This window comes from Lepidochelys olivacea, assembly GCF_965140295.1.
Source record: "Lepidochelys olivacea isolate rLepOli2 genome assembly, chromosome: 20".
Lineage (NCBI taxonomy): Eukaryota > Metazoa > Chordata > Testudines > Cheloniidae > Lepidochelys > Lepidochelys olivacea.
The window spans coordinates 7,642,019-7,659,051 of NC_140430.1; the positions used below are offsets into that span (position 1 = coordinate 7,642,019).

At 50.9% G+C, this 17,033-nt stretch overlaps 1 protein-coding gene across 2 annotated transcripts in view; it reads left to right on the top strand.

Moving 5' to 3' along the window:
• Positions 1–9,016: 9,016 nt before the first annotated feature.
• The window catches only part of LOC311510598 (mucolipin-1-like), a 35,670-nt gene continuing 27,653 nt past the window's right edge, over positions 9,017–17,033 (top strand). Inside the window, exons 1-2 of one of the 2 annotated variants that reach the window (XM_084610383.1) lie at positions 9,017–10,425; positions 12,856–13,073. In XM_084610383.1, the coding sequence (XP_084466509.1) occupies positions 10,398–10,425; positions 12,856–13,073 (246 nt within the window). In that variant the 5' untranslated portion in view covers positions 9,017–10,397. The remainder of the gene's footprint in view (positions 10,426–12,855; positions 13,074–17,033) is intronic. The other variant, XM_084610384.1, reaches the window with a different exon arrangement.

The following is a 17,033-nucleotide window of genomic DNA, read 5'->3' on the forward strand; positions in this document are numbered from 1 at the left end:
AATGCATTATCTAGGGAGGTGGTGGAAACTCCATCCTTAGTGGTTTTTAAGGCCCAGTTTGACTAAGCCCTGGCTGGGATGATTTAGTTGGCTATTAGTCCTGCTTTGAGCAGGGGGTTGGACTAGATGACCTCCTGAGGTCCCTTCCAACCCTGATATTCTATGATTTTATGATCTATTACAAATGTGTTTGCACCTGGAGAACACCCACTGGGCAGAATGCAATCTGTCTAGATGGCTGGCTGAGAAGAGCCATTAGGGAGAACAATAGATCTTAGAAGATGATTATCTCCCATCGGGGAGCCTTCCTGAGGATGCTACAGCCTCCGAGTCATGGCCGCTATGGCCCTACAGAGACATGTGACCAAGTCACCTGGTACTGGACTCCATCATAGGATACTAGTGTTTTTTCACTGACCAGGTATGGGAATCAGACTGGGAGACGAAAGGTTCCCACCATATGCTAATGCTATTTAAGGCAGGGGAGTGACATTATTATGGTTTGTTCTTCACTGACTCCCCACCCAAGAAAGAAGACTGCTGGAAACACCTGAGAAACAAAAAACTGAACATGAGAAGAAGGTGTGAACCCAGACAAGAGGGTTTTCTAGCCTGTGAAAGGAATACCTGGATTTTAAGCTGCGAGTGTAGCTTGCCCTCAAGAATCTCTGCAAACTGCCTAAAACAACATTTAGGATGAGAATTTGCTACTTATGTCTAATTTCCTTAGTATATTAAGCTTCGATTGCATTTTGTTTTATTTGCTAGGTAATCTGCTTTGATCTGTGGTCTATCCATTATAATCACTTAAAATCTATCTTTTGTAGTTAATAAACTTGTTTTTGTTGTGTCTAAAGCCAGTGTGTGGAAATTTTAACTGGGGAGCAGAAAGCTGTTGCATATCTTCCTCCACATTGAGGAAGGGGGCGAATTTAATGAGCTTATACTGTACAGTTCCCTGTGCAGTGCAAGATGGTATAATGTTGGGTTTACACTCCAAAGGGGGGTGCCATTCCTATTCTCCTAGAAAGAACCTAGAATTCAAGACTTCTCCATGGGAACAGAGGGATGATCCCCCAGCAAGCATGGCCAGTCCCCACACTCTCTGTGGCAGAAGTGGGCAAACTACGGCCCACAGGCCACATCCGGCCTGCAGGACCATCCTGCCTAGCCCCTGAGCTCCTGGCCAGGGAGGCTAGCCCCCGGCCCCTCGCCTGCTGTCCCCACTCCCCTGCAGCCTTGCGGCCACGCGCACAGCACAGCTTGCACCCGCCCACCTCCCAGGCTTTCTAATAAGCCAGTCCTGCCGCTCTGAGTGGCATGGTAAGGGGGTGGGGAGGTTAGATAAGGGGCAGGGAGTCCCAGGGGGCAGACAGGGGACGGGGAGCAGTTGGATGGGGCGGAGGTTCGGGGGGGGCAGTCAGGGGATGGGGAGCAGGGGGCGGTTGGATATGGGGTGGGGTCCTGGGTGGCGGTTATGGGCGGAGGGTCCTGGGACGGGACGGTCAGGGGACAAGGAGCAGGGGGGGTTGGATGGGTTGGTTGTTCTGGGGGAGGCGGTCAGGGGATGGGGAACCGGGGGACTTTGATAAGCATGGGAATACCAGGGGGCCTGTCAGGGGGCGGGGGTGTGGATAGTGATCGGGGCAGTCAGGGGATAGGGAGCAGTGGGGGTTGGTTAGAGGGTAGGGTCCTGGGGGGGCGGTTAGGGGCGGAGGGTCCCAGGAGGGGGCGGTCAGGGGTCAAGGACCGGGGGGGGGAGGGTTGGATGGGTTGGGAGTTCTGAGGGGGGCAGTCAGGGGGTGGGAAGTGGGAGGGGATGGATGGGGCGGGGGGCCAGGCTGTTTGGGGAGGCACAGCCTTCCCTACCCGGTCCTCCATACAGTTTTGCACCCTGATGTGGCCCTTGGGCCAAAAAGTTTGCCTACCCCTGCTCTGTGGGGGTGACTGGGAATCTATTCCCTGCACTCGGCCAGCTAGGAGGGTGGTGGCTGGGATCTGCTCTCCATGCCCCAGTCTGAACTCGTTCATGTTGCAGGAAGTCCAGAGGCAGCACCAGAGATGAACTGGGAACAAGAGGAAGGAGCCCAGGAGTGGTCTGGTGTAGCAGAGAGCCTGGAAAACCACTACACGCTTTGGAGTGAGAGGAGAATTTGAAAGCATCTGGGGGTGCCAGGTGCAGAGGGCAAGTCAGGATGGCGGAGTGCATGGGAGCCGGGATGGAACATAGGTCATGAGTGGACCACTGGGCACTGTAGGGAAGCACATACCTCACAGGTGAGCCCCCAGGCCACAGGGAGCATTTGGGACACACATGGCAGTTGGAGTGTTCAGGGCAAGAAGGGCACCCAGGGAGGCAGGATGGGTGTTCGAGACAGGCCGGGCATCAGAGGAGTGGCATGCATGCAGAGGACCTGGCTTTCAACCACACGTGCCCAGCCTTGCCCGTGCACTGAGCTGCTGCCGACTCCTGTACAGAGGGGTATGGACCATAAGCTGCTAAGTCATTGCACCCAGAGTAAGCTGTGCTGCTGGGCCAGGGAACACAGCCCCGCGTGAGACACCATGCTGGCCCATCCATGTGCCATGCAGGCGTGAAGATCGGAGAGGCACTTACCCAGGAGGACAACAGCCGGGGGCAGGCCCAGACGGGGCTGCTCCCGGTCGGGGCTAGGATTGTCACCTGGCCAGGTTTCTTAGGATCATTCCCTTTTTTGAGGTAGCTGTCCCAGAAAATGTGCCAGGGTGCTCAGTACACAAGGCCAGCTGGCCAGTGCTGTGAAATCAGAACCATCCCTGATGTCCTCGCATTTGTACCTCAGAGCTGGCAACGCTAATGGGGCAGCGCAGGGCAAGGCACAAAGCAGTGAGGGTGGTGGAGCCGGTAACACCAAGGCTGGGGAGGGGCACGTGCCTACGTGTGGTGTTGTTTCTGGGCCTGCACAGGAAGGCCCCACAAGCTATCGCTGGCCTGTCGTTCCACACAGCTGGGCCAGGAGCCCCCGTGTCACCACAGCTCTATCGAGCCAGGGCAGCGGAAACAGCTGTGCCCAGCTCATGTCCTGCCCCTTATCTCAGCCTCAGACCCTTGCTGTGCTCCCGCCGAGGAGAGGCCCAGGCTCAGCCCTGAGCCGTTGGGCCCCACAGCTGGGATGGGAGTGGCGCTAAGGGCTCTGCCCGCCCTGACCCCGGGGAGCTGGGCCCCATGGCTGGGATGGGTCTGGCGCTAAGGGCTCTGTCTGCCCTGCTCCAGGGGTGCTGGGCCCCATGGCTGGGATGGGGCTTGTGCTAAGGGCTCTGCCCACCCTGCTCCTGGGGTGCTGGGCCCCATGGCTGGGATGGGGCTTGTGCTAAGGGCTCTGCCCACCCTGCTCCTGGGGTGCTGGGCCCCACAGCTGGGATGGGAGTGGCACTAAGGGCTCTGCCTGCCCTGACCCTGGGGAGCTGGGCCCCACGGCTGGGATGGGTCTGGCGCTAAGGGCTCTGCCTGCCCTGCTCCCAGGATGCTGGGTTATTTGATCCATTTTACTGGAAAAAGAAAGGCCTGAATGTTTTTTAACTTACAGAATATAGAGCCTCGCCTGGCTGATAGGTGGGTCAGCCCCATAAGCAACAGAGCACTAGATCAGGAGCTCATAGCCCACAGGGGGCAGGCACTGAATCTTCAAAGATAATTCGTCTTCTGTTTATCAGGCCTTGTAGTTCAATAGGTTTCACCAAGGTCAGAGAGCAGAGTGTTATGCAGCCTAGTGAAACCTCCCAGCCAGCTCTGCAGCTCTGGTTTCACATTTTGGTGCTTCTGTTGGCATAATCCTGCTGCTTCCCTGCTCATCCAGGGGCCCTGCTGGGCGAGGGAAGACATCTCATTCTGTGATGTGAAAAGAAACAAGATAATATAATTGCAATATAACCCTTTGTTTTCCCATTTTAGAGAACCCTGTTCCTTTTCCTTCAGAGCTGCTCCTGGCACACACTGGAGCTATGAGGCATGTACAGAACAAGATCCAACAACCTTCAAATCCCTTGAATGATCTCAGTCATATTTACTGAGAAGTTGCACTGTCCCCAAAGCCAACGCAGCCCAAGCTGGGACCCCTTTTCCCTACTACTCCATTCCTGGCGTCGTCCCAGTCCAGATTTGGATCCCCCCCAATCATCACCATCCCTGCCCTCTACACCATTCCTGGAGCCACTCCAGCCCAGGTGATGATTCCCCGTTCCCCCTCCCCCACATGATCCTTAGAGCCATTCCAGCCTGGGCCTGGATCCCTCCCCTTTATGTTGTGTGTGGAGTATTGAAAACTGAAGCTGTCATTCTGCAGAGAACCAGCCTAGAGCCAGGTGGGGTGAGTGGTGCTTTAGGGAGCAGCCTGCTTTCTCTCTCTGGTTTTCGGTCTTATTTTTCTGAATTCTAAGAAATAAAGTTGTCTTATGTTCCAACCTCCAGCAAGAGGGCTTTGTTTTGATCTAACTTCTCTGTGTTTTTATGCCATGAACATACTAGAGAACATTGGTGATGAAGGTGAGAGGAAGAGAGAGAGTAAAGATAAACTGGCTGCATATGGAAATATGGACAGTTTCCAATTTAATGAAAAAGAGGAAGATTTTGAGGCTGGTACTCAAAGAGACCTGAGCAGCATTTCTGTGCCAGGCTATAGCACATAGTGATAAACAAAGGCCTGGTTTCCCAACACTGGAGGGGAAAACCTGATTTATAGTGCTCAAAGACTTACACTTTCCACAAGAACCTGGTGACCTGGAATATAAAGACACGGCAGAGATGGCAAAGCAATATTATATGCCTACCACCAATTTTTTATTGGAACAATACCCTAGTGTAACCTAAGAAACCAAAGAGAAGAATGCATTTCAGAATGTTAAACAAGTCTGAAAACCTGTCTGCTGCTTGTCAGTTTGGTAATTTTCTGACGGAGGCTCTCGGAGATTAATTTAGTTTTGGAGTAAAACACCCTGAATTAAAGCTATTGAATGGTGTGTTTAACAAGGCAGTACCACTTGAGGGAGCTGTGGAGATTGCTCTGTTTGAATCCAAAAAGAAATGTACCAAAATTTGTAAATAAACTGGCCCCATGTGGTGCCAGGCCCATTGGCACTGGAACAGGAGAGCCCAGGGGCCATAGCCTTTCCACTTTTCGCCAAGGCGGACCCTGCCCCCTTTCCCTCCTCTTCCCCCCGAGACCCCACCAGCTGGCCAGGCCAGCAGCCGGTAGAGCCCAGACCAGGAGCCAAGGCAGTTGTGGGAGCCACACGGATCCTCCACCTGCCTGCGGGTGATGAGATAACTGGCTCTGTGGATATGGGGAAAGCAGTGGACGTGATATATCTGGACTTTAGCAAATCTTTTGATACAGTCTCCCACAGTATTCTTAATCATTTGTCTAGGTCCCTCTGGACCCTATCCCTACCCTCCAGCATATCTACCTCTCCCCACAGCTTAGTGTCATCTGCAAACTTGCTGAGGGTGCAATCCATCCCATCATCCAGATCATTAATAAAGATGTTGAACAAAACCAGCCCCTGGGGTATTCTGCTTGATACTGGCTGCCAACTAGACATCGAGCCGTTGATCAATACCCATTGAGCCCGACAATCTAGCCAGCTTTCTATCCATCTTATAGTCCATTCATCCAGCCCATACTTCTTTAACTTGCTGGCAAGAATACTGTGGGAGACCGTGTCAAAAGCTTTGCTAAAGTCAAGGAACAACACGTCCACTGCTTTCCCCTCATCCACAGAGCCAGTTATCTCGTCATAGAAGGCTATTAGATTAGTCAGGCATGACTTGCCCTTGGTGAATCCATGCTGACTGTTCCTGATCACTTTCCTCTCCTCTAAGTGCTTCAGAATTGATTCCTTGAGGACCTGCTCCATGATTTTTCCAGGGACTGAGGTGAGGCTGACTGGCTGTAGTTCCCCGGATCCTCCTTCTTCCCTTTTTCCAGTTGTCCGGGACCTCCCCTTCCAATCTTCCATTTCTTGTAAGCTTCTTTTTTGTGTTTAAGATCAGCAAGGATTTCACTGTTAAGCCAAGCTGGTCACCTGTCATATTTACTATTCTTTCTACACATCGGAATGGACCTGTAACCTCAATAAGAATTCTTTAAAATACAGCCAGCAATCCTGGACTCCTTTCCCCCTCATGTTATTCTCCCAGGGGATCCTGCCCATCAGTTCCCTGAGGTTGTCAAAGTCTGCTTTTCTGAAGTTCAGGGTCCGTATTCTGCTGCTCTCCTTTCTTCCCTGTGTCAGGATCCTGAACTCGACCATCTCATGGTCACTGCCACCTAGGTTCCCATCCACTTTTGCTTCCCCTGCTAATTCTTCCCGGTTCATGAGCAGCAGGTCAAGAAGAGCTCTGCCCCAGTTGGTTCCTCCAGCACTTGCACCAGGAAATTGTCCCCTATACTGTCCAAAAACTTCCTGGGTTGTCTGTGCACTGCTGTATTGCTCTCCCAGCAGATATCAGGGTGATTGAAGTCTCCCATGAGAACCAGGGCCTGCGATCTAGTAACTTCCGTTAGTTGCCGTAAGAAAGCCTTGTCCACCTCATCCCCCTGGTCCAGTGGTCTATAGCAAACTTCCACCACGACATCACCCTTGTTGCTCACACTTCTAAATTTAATCCAGAGACCCTCAGGTTTTTCTGCAGTTTCATACTGGAGCTCTGAGCAGTCATACTGCTCCCTTGCATACAATGCAACTCCCCCACCTTTTCTGCCCTGCCTGTCCTTCCTGAACAGTTTATATCCATCCATGACAGTACTCCAGTCATGTGAGTTATCCCACCAAGTCTCTGTTATTCCAATCACATCATAATTCCTTGACTGTGCCAGGACTTCCAGTTCTCCCTGCTTGTTTCCCAGGCTTCTTGCATTTGTGTATAGGCACTTGAGATAACTTGCTGTTTGTCTGCTTTCTTAGTATGAGGCAGGAGCCCTCCCGTCTTGCGCTCTCCTGCTCGTGCTTCCTCCTGGTATCCCACGTCCCCACTTACCTCAGGGCTTTGGTCTCCTTCCCCTGGTGAACATAGTTTAAAGCCCTTCTCATTAGGTTAGCCAGCCTGCTTGCGAAGATGCTCTTCCCTCTCTTCGTTAGGTGGAGCCCGTCTCTGCCTAGCACTCCTTCTTGGAAGAGCAGATCCTCCTAAGACTGAGGGGTAACACTGACATTTAAACTCCCCAACCAGTCACAAACTGTGCTTCTGATCCCCCACACTGGTTATCAAGAAGCAAAAAAAAGAAATCACACAGCCCCCTTTGCATTCCAGTCTCTGGCTCCCAATCAGCACCTAGGTCCAGTACACTGAGAAGTTATTTAAACAACTCTGCTCACATATACAAAATGTTCTTCTGACCCCACAGTGTCAGCCACTCTGAAATCTGTTACCAGGTCATTTACACTAGCACATATATAGTTACACTAGCCATGTTATCAGGTCAGAATAGGTTTGGATAATACCCAAAATACAACACTGCCAGCCAACACTTTAGTGTCTAAAACTAAAGGTTTATTAAAAAGAAAAAAGAAAAAAGAAAAAAGAAAAAAGAAGAGAGTTGTTAAATGGTAAAGCAGTCACATACATACAAAGACTTCAAAGTCCATATATCAGGTTCCCAGCAGTATTGGTGAGTTTTCCAGCTTGAATGTCCCTCTGGAACACATCCACAGCTTGGATGGGTCATTCAGTCCTTTGTTCAGAGCTTCAGTTTGTAGCAAAGTTCCTCCGGAGGTAAGAAGCAGGACTGAAGAGAAAATGGAGAAGATGCAGCTGCCACATGCAGCCTGTGCTTCCTTTTGTTCCAAACACAAACTGCCCAGCACATGGCCTGGAAGCCTTAGGGCATGGCTACACTTGCAGATGTCGAGCGCTTTGAGTTAAACCAGCCTTCAGAGAGCGCAGTAGGGAAAGTGCTGCAGTCTGTCCACACTGACAGCTGCAAGCGCACTGGCATGGCCACATTTGCGGCACTTGCAGCGGCTTTGGGAGCAGTGCATTATGGGCAGCTATCCCAGTATTCAAGTGGCTGCAACTTGCTTTTCAAATGTGGGGGGGGGTAAGGTGGAGTGTGACAGGGAGTGTGTTGTGTGTATGTGGGGGGACAGAGAGTGGGTTTTTGGAGTGCTGAGAGTGTGTCAGCATGCTGTCTTGTAAGTTCAGACCCCCCTCTCCCCCACCTCTCTCTCACTCACTCAAAGCAAGCAGCATTCCTCAGTAATGTTTGCTTTGTCTCAGGGCAGATAAGCATGCCGGCTGTCAGAAACGAAGCTTTGAAAGGGCATAGCCGCATTCCTACAGCCAATTCCTAAACAACGACAAGAGTGGCCACTTGACTTAAGGGGATTATGGGACGTTTCCAGAGGTCAATCAGAGTGCAGTAATACAACACCTTGTTCACACTGACGCCAAGATGCATCAAACGTTATTCCTCTCGCCGAGGTGGATTACCAAGAGCGCTCTAGCCATGGAGTCAGAGCGCTCGCTCTACATGCCTTGCCAGTGTGGACGGGGAGTGAGTGGCTTTAGTGCGCTTTAACCTGCAAGTGTAGCCAAGCCCATAGAGTTCTGTCCATAGGCATGCCCCTGCCTGCCTTGCTGAGTCATAAGGTGTATCTGCCTTCTCTCAATGGGTCAGCTGTATAGCTGATGGTCCTTAATGGGCCATCAAGCAGGCTAGGCAGTGCTGATGTCAAACTGTCTGGGGGTGTCACCCAGAAGCATAGCACAAGTTTTGTAATACAGACATACATACATATCTATAACCTTAAATACAAAAGTGATACAAACAGATAAATGAGATTATCATATTTGGCAAATTATAACATTTTGGCAGATATCTTATATAGCATATCTGGCATAACTCATTGTAATTTTACAATATTGATATTCATAATATCCCAAAGTGTTTCCCAGATTCCATACAGCATCACATCTGGTCCCACCCCAGTGCCCACACCCGCAGCTGGAGCCCTCCCCCCTCCTACACCCCAAGCCCCTACCCAAGTCCAGTGAAAATCAGCGAGTGAGGATGGGGAAGAATGAACGATGGAGGGAGGGGGGATGGAGTGAGTGGGAGGTATGGCCTCGGAGAAGGGGAAGGGCAGGGGCCGGGGAAGGGGTGTTTGGTTTTGTGCGATTAGAATGTTGGTCACCCTATGTGTGCATGCTATGGATATAACACTGTTTATGCTCCAATTTGAGTTCTGGGTTTAAGCACTGGCCCTTGAACTGAAAACTGGGTAATGGACAACAACTGAATAATAAATAGGGATGTATCTCACCAGGGGAGCTGTTTGGTGGGGTGCCACAATAAGCTATGTTTCAGAGTAGCAGCTGTGTCAGTCTGTATCCGCAAAAAGAAAAGGAGGACTTGTGGCACCTTAGAGACTAACCAATTTATTTGAGCATGAGCTTTCGTGCTTATACAGCTGACTTCATCGGATGCATTTTCCATTTCACGAAAGCTCATGCTCAAATAAATTTGTTAGTCTCTAAGGTGCCACAAGTCCTCCTTTTCTTTTTACAATAAGCTTTGTTAAATCTAGTCTTATTCAACAACTTCAGTAATGGCTGGAAAGAATCAAGGAGACACTTGGACAGCAGTGGTGCTGAAAGAGAGCTAGAGGAGAGTGAATTATGAACAGATGTGTCAATCTCCATAGTTAAGTTTGAAGCTTGGCTGCCCACCCAACAGCTGATTTTCACACATGCCAGCATCACCAGGGCCCAGCCCAACAAGGTGCCAACAGAGTTACAAATATCAGGAAAGAGGTTTACAAGAGCTGCAGGTACTGTATGTGGTCAGGAGGTCACAGAGACCTTTAGGATCACGGGAGGAGGGCAGAGCCCATTGCCAAGGACCACATTGTGCTGGGGGCGGGGTCTACCGCCGGTGGGATCAGAGGCCCACCACAAGAGGCCCACCACACCGGCAGGAGCAGGGTGGGGCACAGAGCCCATAGCCCCTGAGGGTCAGGGGTCATGGCCGTGGAGGTCATAGGATCATAGAATATCAGGGTTGGAAGGGACCTCAGGAGGTCATCTAGTCCAACCCCCTGCTCAAAGCAGGACCAATCCCCAATTTTTGCCCCAGATCCCTAAATGGCCCCCTCACGGATTGAACTCACAACCCTGGCTTTCGCAGGCCAATGCTCAAACCACTGAGCTATCTGCGCCCTGGGGAGAGGGGTGGATGTGCCCGAGGAGCCGGGGTCAGAGGCCGCCCAGGCGCGCGAAGCCGTGCGGGAGCGGGAGCTCTGCCAGAGCGCGTGGGGCGAGACGGGTCACGTGAGGGGGAGGCGGGGCGGGGCCCTGCACGTGACGGGGGCGGGCCGCGCGCGCCGCCTCAACCCCGGCCGGACAGCTGACCGCGCGCGCCATGTCGGCTGCCTGCCGCCCTTCCGCAGGTGAGGCCGCCCCGGGTTCGATTCCCCCGCTCGCCTCTCCGGGCCGCTCCCCGTTCCTTGGCTCAGCCGGCCGGGCACCCGCGGCCCCGAAGGGACGGGAGGGGCCGGCCGCAGCCCGGCTTTGCTGCGCGCTCCCCGGGGAGCGGCCGCCGCCGCCCAGCTCGGCTTCTCACCCTGCTTGGAGCCCCTTCGCGCCGCTGGGGGAGGCGAGGCACTTCCCCGCCCTTTGCGGGGCTGCCCGGGGGAGAACGGACCGGGCGCTGGGGGCTCGTCCCGTCCCCTGGGCCCGGCAGGAGTCCGGCAGCGCGGGCCGGCTGAGGGGCCCGCTCCTCTCTCGCGGGGCCAGGCGCGGCTGGACCGGCTTAGGCCCGCGCTCCACCTTGGAGAATTTCTCGTCTTGCGTCGTGGCCTGAAAGCGTTTTCGGAGGCGCAGCCGCGTCAGTCTGTGTCCGCAGAAAGGGCGGGAGGACTCGGGGCACCTTAGAGAGGAACCCGCTCATTTGAGCATCCGCTTCCGTGGGCTGCCGCTCGCTTGGCAGAAAGTGGAGACCCTCGTTTGGACAGTGGCCTAGGGGGCTTGTCCTCTGCTGCAGGGTGGCCCGTCTCGGGGTTTGCGGGGCGCGGTGCCTCCCGGTTTCCATGGCAGGTTTATTGCCCGTGGTTCTGAGGAGCTGGTGGGCCTCTGCACGTCCTGCGGCTGGGGTGGCTTTACCCAGAGATCTGTAACCGTTCTCCTTAACCTTCCCAGACGCCTGGGTGTGTTGTGTTGGGTCCGGTTAGTGACTTGTAGCTCCAGCACTCTTCCTCGGAGCCCTGGTGGCCAGGGTGTCTCTCTCACCTGCTGCCTCATTCTCCTGATCGCCGGGGGGGGGGGGGGGGGCTTCAACTACTCCACCCCTTCCCCACCCTTAAGGCTTTTGTGTTCCTTTTTTTTTATTGTTTTTTCCCCTCTGGTGGTGGGGAAGGACCCTTTGGATTGCCCTTGCTCCAGCGCTTGTGGTGCCAGGACTTTTTCTCGAGCAGCAGGTCTCCTAACTTCCCCGAGGGGTCTGAATCGTGGCACTGGTCCTCTTCAGCCTCTTGTTACTCTTGTTGTGATTGCTAGGGAAAGCTCTGAGCCGTGGTGGTGCTGGAGCTGCCTGCCAACATGGCTTCAGTACGGAAAAGTTTCTTCACAACCCTAAGTATTGGACTTTTTTTTTTTTTTTAAAACCGAAAAGTCTGTAGAAATGGATGACTTGAGTCTGTCTCCATTCCTATAGCCCACACTCCTCCTCAGGCCTCTGAGAGAGCTTCCTGCTTGCCACGAGTGAGTCAAGGCCTGGCAGGAGAAACTAAGGTCAGGACTCAGCCTCCATGGCTGGAGGGAGTCTGGGCTCTTATCCTAGTGTACGTGCTGGGGTGACACTGCAGTTATGCCCGTTTCCCCTGCCAGGACTGATACAGAAAGCTCCTCTGACAAGGGACCATATCACAGAGCAAAACACACATGCACTTGGACCTTTGGGGTAACAATGGCCTGATCCTACAGGGTCTCTTACTCCTTGGTTCTAGAGCTGTACTGACTTGGAATGAATTGATGGAGCTCCTCTTCTTGATGTCTCATGAAATGCTGTGTGGCCTGATCGAACTATAATGAAGATGTTACCTTGCTTAACCATGAGATCTTCCTGCTATAACCCTAATCCCTCCCATCCTTGTTTGTTACACTCCTGTCTAAAGCTAGGCTATAGGCTCCTTAGGGCAGGGCCCTGTGTTGTTTGGTGCTCTACAGAGCTACAAACAACTGTCTGGGTGGTGTTTAAATGATCTTGTGTTGCTTCTTCTGAGTCCTATGAAGACATGAAATCATCTGGCCAAACCCTAGGGAGTTGGTATCTAGGTCATTGCTGAGGTGAGTGCCAGGCAGTAAATAAACCACCTTCCTGATGAGAAATCCTTATGGCCTGTTGATCATCATGTCTGACTAATCTGAGGAGCTAAAGTGGCTGGATCCATGAGGCTCCTGTCAGAGGACACACCAGATGGATCAAGGGGGAAGAAGTGATTTTGTTGGATGTACAGATGGTGAAGGGTTCAGTCGTAAGGATTATTGAGCCTGGGGGTTTAGGCTGCTTGAGAAACACCTGTTTCCTCGAAGGCCATGGAAGGGTGGGTGAGTGTCTTGCCCTCCCCCTCCAATCACCCACTATTCAGATCTTTCTTTAGTGGAGTTAAGTTAGGCTGATGTGACAAACCATTTTGCTGGAGCTTGAGAGAGCGGGGAGGGAGGCAGGCGAAGAGAGCAAGCTGGCTAAATCTGGCCAAGATCTGAAATCCCTTCTAGGGTTTGGTGCAGGTGAGTGGCTCTGGAGCATCTCTTACATCAGTGAGGTGAGGACCATGGTGACTATATTTATATTCCTGTCTCTTCCACTCTCCCTCTCCCAGAGACACAGAGGCTGCTGACCCCTGTGAATAGCTATGGGTCTCAGGATGGGGGGGCCGGGCCAGGCATGGGCTCCGCCTCCCTTCTACCTGAGGAGGAAGACTTGCGCAGGCGCCTCAAGTACTTCTTCATGAGCCCGTGTGACAAGTTCCGCGCCAAGGGCCGCAAACCCTTCAAGCTGGTGCTGCAGATCATCAAGATCATCATTGTCACCATCCAGGTGTGTGGGGGGGGCTGGCTGGGGGGCATGGAGATGAAAAGCACTGTACTCTGGGTTGTGGCAACCTGGAGCCCATGTCTTTCTGGTTCCATTGTTCAGGGTAACTTTTGTCTCCTGTGATATATCTGGCAGTCTGGGGCACTGCTTGCTCTTGGGTAGTAATGCTAGGTTGGGGTACTCAGGCAGGCTCTGTATGCAGGCTGAGCCCGCTGAAAGGAAAGTCAGTACTTCGAAACCGCATGGTCTATAGTCAGCCTCATGATGGGAACATGAGGAAGTGGCCTGGCTATCTGACTGCTTTCCTTGCTGAAAACTGGCTTGGAACACTATGTTCAGCAGAGCGGGATCTACCCTGTAAGTGTGTGCTCCGTACAGCCCCTTGATTAGTGCATTGAATGCACAGAGCTCCATCAGTGCAGCATGAAGGCTGCCTCCTTGTGCTCGGTCTGGCTCAGTTCAGGTTTTGTAAAAACACAAAATCAGTAGAAATATCTCCTCCTAAAACTGTCGTCCTCCTGTGGCGCTTGCAGCTTAGCCATGCCATTGCAGCACTGTGCTAGCACGTGAGAGGCTGGAAACACAAATCAAAATGAGCCCTGTCGGGAACTCTTGCTCTTCTGCAAAATGTTTTTGATAAACTGATGAGCTGGTCTCTTCATTTTGCAAGTGGAGAGCAATGCAAAAGGGAGAACTGTCACACTTCTGCTGAAAAGTAAATTGGATTTAGTCAATTTGAATAATTAAGCAAAGATGGTTGTAATAATATTGGGAAGGTAACTTTTTTGTAATTATTTTAAACCTGAGTTTCCCCTAAGACAGGTATTCCCAAACTTTTGTTATTGCATGCCCCCTTCCAGATCTATCAGCTGCCCGTCTCATCATGGATACTTCTTCTTAACACTACCTCTTTTTAGCCATCTGTCCATATTTCACTTATAATGTGACTTATACAACCAAAAAAAACCCCCTAAGTTCTTGAGCTCAGTTAGATTGGATAGTGGCTGGGCAACTGAACCCACGCTGTACAGCGATTGGAGGTGAGGGCTCTGTATGTCAGCGTCTCTGTGTATCTGTGTTTTCATTGGAACATCGTGATGTAAATTATCGAATTTTATATAACAATTTCCCTCCGTTTTAAAGCTTTGTCTGAGTAGCCTATTATGAAAATGCAATAAATGAAATCCACCATTACACACTTTCTCCTGCATTCCCCCCGAGATGTCTAGTGTACTTCCAAGGGTATGCATACCACAGTTTGGGACCTCCTGCTTTAAGACTGTCAGCGAGGTTAATGTGGACACGCTGCACATCTAATGCTCTGACCAGCATTTGCAAATGAGATGGGCTAGATCCTACCTTCCCATTGACTCTGAGTTCTGGGTGCTCTAGATATGTAACAAAAAGGGCAACAAAAATGATTAGGGGTATGGAACAGCTTCCATATGAGGAGAGATTAATAAGACTTGGACTTTTCAGCTTGGAAAAGAGATGATGAAGAGGGGGATATGGTAAACGTCTATAAAATCATGACTGGTGTGGAGAAAGTAAATAAGGAAGTGTTATTTACTCCCTCTCATAACAGAAGAACTAGGGGTCACCAAGTTAAATTAATAGGCAGCAGGTTTACTTCCTTTTTTTGGTTTTATTTCTTCACACAACAATTCTTTGCCAGAAGATGTTGTGAAGGCCAAGACTATAACAGGGTTCAAAAAAGAACTAGATAAATTCATGGAGGATAGGTCCATCAATGGCTATTAGCCAGGGTGAGCAGGGATGGTGTCCCTAGTTCTTTGCCAGAAGCTGGGAATGGGCGACTTGGGATGGATCACTTGATGATTACCTGTTCTGTTCATTCCCTCTGAAGCACCTGACACTGGCCACTGTTGGAAGACAAAATACTGGGCTAGAGGGACCTTTGGTCTGACCCAGTATGGCCATTCTTATGAAAGATTGGGACATGTGCAGTGTGACATGATTAACGCTGCTATTGGAAGCTCAGTGTGTACATTTCCTGCCTTGTGTTTGAAGCTTCCATGTTGTGTTGATGGGGGATTTAACTCTTCCCCTTTCTGCCTTAAGTGGCTATTAGGAGCTGGCGTTAAAGGGGGCTGCAGCTCCATGTAGTTGCACAATACAGTTTTGCAATTCAATAGGCTTGAAACTACACCAGGCTCTTGATAAACAGGGACTTGGCTGCCCCCTGTGTAACTCCTCAGGATGCAGGGGGTGATGTGATTAAAAACCTCCCTGAACTGTTCTGTTCTGCACTCATCTAAATGTTGGAATTGCTTCTAAAGCAGCTGTTCAAATCCCTTCCCAAGTTTGCCCATCAGTAGCCCTCGCTGAGGGTGAGCTATGTGAATTATTCATTATGATGATCTCGTCTGACACCTAGGCCAGAGAATCTTCACCCAGTGAGTTCTGTATCTAGCTTGTTCAGTGGGAGCATGTCTCTATATCAATCAATGTGTGAATGTCAAGGGGCAAAGCCAAAGCACTTAAGAGCAGGGAGAAGAACAGCTGGTGGAAGGTGAATAATATTCACATAGCCACTAGCCAAGCAACTTGTGAAAACCCTCATGTCTAGGAAGGCCTCCCTCTGCAAGCAGCTCATCTCCTAGATGTGAAATACTGGAGTCTAGATCTCTGAGCTGTGACTAAAACTTCCTTCCTTAAATCCACTGACAGAGGGAGCTTTAAATACCTCAGCTGCTACAGTATCTTCTTCTGGGGCCTCCCAGGATCTCCTCTTCCCCCTTCCCTCCAGCATATCCAAATGTAGTAGCAAAGGTCATCTTCCTCTCCTGTCTCCTCCTGTTTCCAGTCCCCTCACTGGTCTTGTTTGGTTCAAGGTTATTTACTTCCATCCTGCCTAGGTGTCTCCTTGCATCTCTGTTTCCCACCTGGGCTCCCTCTGCCATCTCACTTTGTCATCTCTCCTCCTTTCAGCAGCTAACAGGCAGTCTGAATAAACTTTGCGTGGGAAGCTTTCCTTGGACAGTGGCACCAGGGAGGGTGTGAAAGGAGGGTTGGGACTCCAGATTTGGGTAAGGGATGCAGCTCCTCTTTAACTACCTGTGTGGGTGGGAGTGACTGTTCTTGGAGGCGCAAGAGGGAGCACAAACTGTTCTAGGCTTGGTCTGGACTTAAAACTTGTACCAGCATAGCCACATCTGACAGGTGTGGGGAAAAACCACCTCCCCCAGCCACAGACCAATGCTCACAAAACCCCCAGTGTAGAGGTAGCAATGCTTACAGAAGAAGGCTTCTCTTACATAGATAATATTCGACGAGTTGGCGTTCCTGTACCAGTAGAAAGACTCCCGTGGATGTTTATGCTAAGGGGCTATGCTGGCATAGCTATGATAGCATGGGCTCTGTAGTGTACACACAGCCCTAGTTTCTCACTCTGGCATTCTGTAAAAAGCAAACTTTGTGTTCTCTGAAGCCATCAGATCTGGTTGACTTCCTCCCCCACATCTGCTGAGTACAGAAACCCATTTGTCACTTGGGCAAAACTGCACTTTTAACTTTAAAAATATCACTAGCTGGTAAGATTTCATCGATAGCGGTAATGAATAAAGACAGTTCGTAAAGACACACTTAAAAGAAAGCAATAGCTGGAGTAAAATCCTTGTCAAGAGGAAGGCCTTACCTCACTGAGTAACTGTCTGATTTAGGGTAGGACATTTGGCCCCGTCAAGAAGTAATTGGTCAGTTGACCTGTCAGGCATTGGTCAAATATTCTAAAACTCTAACGTATTGTAACACTACTTTTTTTTTATTAGTAAGACTTTATGGTGTCCAGTAGACTCAGTTCTAGATACTTATGCCTAATTACAAAAAAAAACAAGTTACTTGAGATATTTTAACTCAGAAAAATGCAAATTATAATGAAGTTTTAAAACATGAAAGAATGGTACCATGATGCAATCAGAAGGGTAGGGTGGGCTGCCACCT